The sequence below is a fragment of the Hakea prostrata genome, chromosome 5 (genome assembly GCF_041222555.1).
Source record: "Hakea prostrata isolate BN-2017 chromosome 5, UWA_Hpros_2, whole genome shotgun sequence".
NCBI classification, from domain to species: Eukaryota; Viridiplantae; Streptophyta; class Magnoliopsida; order Proteales; family Proteaceae; genus Hakea; species Hakea prostrata.
This window is the reverse complement of record NC_142604.1, coordinates 45,350,330-45,355,315: the sequence shown is the minus strand read 5'-3', so window position 1 is coordinate 45,355,315 and position 4,986 is coordinate 45,350,330. Positions and strand designations below refer to the sequence as shown.

Sequence of the window (4,986 nt, the reverse complement as noted above, 5' to 3'; positions counted from 1 at the left end):
GATAATGCCCTACCATGATTTCAGATTTTTTTTTAATTAATTTCGAAGTAGTTTGGAACCCAAACGAGAAGTTTCTTGTCAATTTGAACACATTATGTCCTTACATAGAGCCTTGGTCGCCTGCCCTGGCCGCCCTAGGTGACCCACCCATGGCCTGGCAGTTTCATGGGTGGGTTGATTGCTCTGGTTGCCCCAAGCAACTCACCCATTGTCAAGTTGGTTGTTTGTTCTCCTTTCAACACTATACCTCTAGAGCTGTTTCTAACTTTAAACCAACATGTTTTTAGGACTTTTTGACAAGCATGAACTCGCTCTGTTACCTAATTTACAAAGGTTGCAAATCGATAGCAATGTGACGACGTCCACTTGCACATAACCATAGTTACATTCTTGTTTGTTATGGAACTTGAATATATGAATTCATATTGTTGTTTTAGGATTTAGACACTTCAAAATATAGATGATTTATAATGTTACTCATATATGATCAATATGTGACTATTTGAACTTGGAATGACTTGCGACTTGATAATGTAATTGAAACCATCTTGTAATGCTAATGTAGGTTGTGATTGTGAATTAGGGAATACCATTTGGGTGTTTCTGTCTTGGGACATCAGTGGAGGTGGTATGGGACACAATCCTATGATGCCACTTAGCACTTTTCATGATCACTGGATGTCATAACTAGGAAGTCTAGTTGTGTTTGGTTAGAAACCTCGTCATATCACACCCTATCGGCGTGGGTATTGATGTCGAGTGACTAGTGGCAATAGTTTGGGGTAGTGGGTGCTCAAGACCGGTAGCCAACCCATAAGAGGACACAATCACATTGTGGGGCCATTCATTGGTAGGGTTGTATATAATAAACTTGGGTTCATGGGCGCTCAAGACCGGTAGCCAACCCGTGATAGCACATGAGAGCTTCCCATCCGTTTTATGTGGATGACCAATAGGGTTAAGAGTCAGCGTAGTCCAAGCTGGTTGGTGCCTTAGAATACGATGACTCTAGTAGGGAAGGATACCGAACCAAGATTGTGAGATGCATGAGGGGAAGTATTTGAAGGTTTATGTGACTAAGTAGTTCAATTGCACTGAGCTACGTATGACCCTAACATGTGTTAGTACTCATACCAATAGTGGTGAGAGAGTGGTGACCTAAACCCCAGCCATGGTGATAGTCCGAGAGGGATGCCTTGACCCCTTACTCGGGATCTCATGACCAGTAACCAACCTGTGAGAGATTTAGAGTGACGAAACCTTCCCAGAGGAGGATGGTGTTCCATTTTAATGTGTGTCCACCATTAGAGACTAGCATTCGTTAGAATATAGTTGCATTCTTGCATTTTATCTCATATCATATTGCACCATGTAATGTAATGTAATGATTTGGATTGTAATTGGTTTTTTGTTGTGAACTACTCGTTGAGTTCTTTTGAGCTCACCCTTGGGGGACAATGTTGTTTTAGATTTTGTTGCAGATACAGATGTACCGAGATCCAAGAATATGAGACACTGGCAATCAATCCGTATGATGTACAAGATTTTAGCAAGTATGAAGTTTACGGTGAAGAATTTAGTGTCTCGACTGCGCATACCACAGTTAGCTCGATTCATGAGCTGACCTATTTCATTCGCGATACGGAGATTTTTGAATTTAAGAACTATATTTTGCTTAAAGATACTTACCTAATGTAGCACTTAGGATAGTTTGTTCTTTCCTTTATTCCTTTTCAGTTGTATACATTAGGTTTAATATTACTTCCGCACTTTGATTATTTGACATCACTTCTGCACTCTGATTATGGTTTTGAGATCCTTAAATTTTGATTTAACTCTTTAATTATATTAATACATTGATTTATTATTAGCTCATGATTGGACTATTGTGTGGAATGGTTGGATGATTGTCTAAGACTTGATCTTTGGGGCTGTGGATCACACCTTCAGGTATACGAGTAATTGGGTACAGGTTGGGGGATGTGACAGGGGGGGAAGTTTGGTATTTCAAACATGAAAAGAGTGCAAAGGGGGTCACTCTAGGGAAATTTTGAAAATTTGTTTGGGAGGGGGGTGGGGTGGGGTGGGGAGGAAGGGGTGCAACTGATGGTATTTCACACATGGACACGACCCCTTGCTCTGGGGAAGCTTTGCCTTTTGGGGTGAGGGGTGACATAGTGGTTGACAATCGACTTGAAATGCCCAAGTTTTAAGTTTTGATTTGAGTCATATTTTCTAATCTGACATTCCTACAACCATAAGGTGCTTCCTAGGTGAACGAAGTTAAGAAATTGAGGAGCTCGATTTGTACCTGAGTACCATTGGAGGACACAAAGCCAATGAAAATTACTTAAAACAGCGATGACGATTAAGTAGGAATTACATAGTGTTACACAATAGGAAGAAAAATTATAGCCACACACCATAATAGGTGATATATCTTTCAAGTTTCAACATCAAGCAACAACTAGATCAATTCTTCTGATCACAAGCAACCATGGGGAGTTGCAATAGCAAGAAGAGGAGATTTAAGATGTGTTGTAACCCCTGAACACTCTGTCATATGTAAATCCTTGCCACTTACTGCATCAGGCAATTTCCAATCAAACTTATGCAAAATATTTGCTAGTGCAAGTTCATTAACAGAAATTGCAAATTGAATGCCTGGACACCCTCTCCTTCCTGCGCCAAATGGAATGAATTGAAAGTCATGGCCTTTGAAATCAACATTCCTTGAAGTAGAACTCAAGAATCTCTTTGGTTGGAATTCTTTTGCTTTTTCCCAATAACTTGGATCCTGTCCTATTGCATATGCGTTGATGATCACGGTGGTCTTTGCTTGAATATCATACCCTTGTATTTTGACATCCTCAATGGATTCTCGTGGTATTAATAATGGAACTGGTGGATGCAATCTTAGTGACTCCTTGATTACTGACTTTAGATACTGCATTTGCTCCAAATCGTCCTCAGTAATGTCTATTTTATCCTTCCCAATTTTCCTCACTTCATCCTGTACTTCTTTCATGACTTCCGGCTGTCTTAGGAGCTCTGCCATTGCCCATTCTATAACTGTATAAGTCGTATCTGTACCAGCGCCAAACATATCCTTCAAGAAAATATTGGAGAAAATAAAGATGTAAATGAAATAACATAAAATCATATTAGAAGTGTAGAAATCAACCTTCTTTTGACAAGACATGATATTGATAAGAATCATGGACACCGAACTTTAGACATTCTTTGACATAGTGGTGATAACCTCCTATATAAAAGCAATAAGACAAGAAGGTCTATATTGACATCTCCCCACCAACCTTTCACTTTCATCTTCTGGACCTAGAGGCCCATTCCTTATGACAGTAGTGAATAATAATAATGACAGTACTTACCAGAATTATAGCTTTCATGTGGTCTCTCTCAATGACAATTCCAGAACTCTCATCCTTTTGAATCCCAAGCAAGAAATCCACAAAGTCTTGGCCTTCAACATCAGTGTCACCTGCACTGCAACATCTATCCCTTCCTCTCTGAAATTGAATATGATCACCTATTATTCGATCAAGAAAAGAATCTATTTCTCTGAAGTTCTTCTGCACCCTTGCATCCAACCCACTGATATGATTCACCCAACCAAGCCATGGTATGAAGTCCTTCACATTGAAGACACCCAAGAGATTGCCGAATTCACGAATCATCTCACCAAACCTCTTCCCTTCCACATCTCCACCATACTTCCTTCCTAGTGCTACCCTAGAAATTATGTCATTAGTTAGAGATTCAAGTGTCTTACTAAGATTTACCAGGGAAGGTATTGAAGACGAGCATGAAAGTCTTATTTTCTCCATCAGAAGCGCCACTTCTTCTTCCCTCACTGACCGGAAAGATTGAACCCGCTTACTGCTTAGAAGCTGAAGGACACATAACCTTCGTGCTTGTCGCCAGTACTCGCCGTAGGGTGCAAAGGCTAGGTCCTTGTGGTCGTACAACAATCTCCTAGCGATGCTTGAGTCAGGTCTGCTACAGAAGATGAGATCATGGGTTTTCATGATCTCGCAAGCAAGATCTGCAGATGAGACTATAAGGGTTGGTTTGCTGCCGAAGTGCAACAGCATGAGAGGGCCATGGCGTTGAGCCAACGCAAATAGTGATCGATGAGGTAAGGAGCCTAGTTGATGGAGGTTTCCTATTATAGGAAGTTTTGATGGAGAAGGTGGAAAATTAGGTTTCTTTTTCCTGGATCTGTTGATGAAGTGTATGAGAAAGCAAAACAGAAGGAAGGAGATGGCATGAACTAAGAAACCTTGATGCTCTAATGTTGGCAGCATTTTCCTAGAGATGTTCTATTCTCTTCTGGTTCAAAACTGAAGATGATAATTGATATATAAATGTGCTATTTTCTGGTTCAAAATTGAAGATGATAATTGATAAATATGCTATTTATTCTGGTCCATATTGAAGATGGGGATCATGGTGAAGTTTCTATCACATTCTGTGGATAGAGACTGACTTTCGCTCAGCCACTAGTCACTCGAATTGTCTCATATTTTCCAATGCATGGTTTCTTGTTTGTTTTGAATTGAACGACCAATGCTTTCGAATGGTTGTATCCGGAAACGCTCTAATGATGTCTTCACTCTTCATACCTAACGTTCAGAATTGAATCAGTACAATTACAGAGCCATTCTGTTCAAAGTTCAGAAAGGAATTGAAGTAACCTGTAAGGGGCTGTTAAGGCGGTAAAAAAAATCAATGTTCCTACGTAGAATGTTAGATTTCGAAAGAAAAAAAAATTCCTTTGTAATGTTAAATTGCTAAAAAAAACTAATGTCTTTACGTATACGGTATAAGGTAAAAGGTTAGGGGTTGAATTTTCCATGACGAATGCTGAATTATTTCTTTATATTTAAATTATATGTATCAAATCTTTGAGAGACAGGAGGTAAAGTCTCAATTATATGTTTAAATTATGTAAAGCGTCAAAAA

General features: G+C 39.5%; 1 protein-coding gene across 1 annotated transcript; it reads right to left on the bottom strand.

Annotated features, from left to right (window-relative positions):
* Positions 1 to 2,286: 2,286 nt before the first annotated feature.
* LOC149016098 (cytochrome P450 736A117-like) lies at positions 2,287 to 4,346 on the bottom strand. Its single transcript, XM_089155677.1, has 2 exons — positions 3,393 to 4,346; positions 2,287 to 3,109 (listed from the first exon to the last, which is right to left on the bottom strand). The coding sequence occupies exons 1-2, from the start codon at positions 4,326 to 4,328 to the stop codon at positions 2,486 to 2,488; spliced, it is 1,560 nt and encodes a 519-aa protein (XP_089011803.1). The 5' UTR covers positions 4,329 to 4,346; the 3' UTR covers positions 2,287 to 2,485.
* Positions 4,347 to 4,986: the final 640 nt, after the last annotated feature.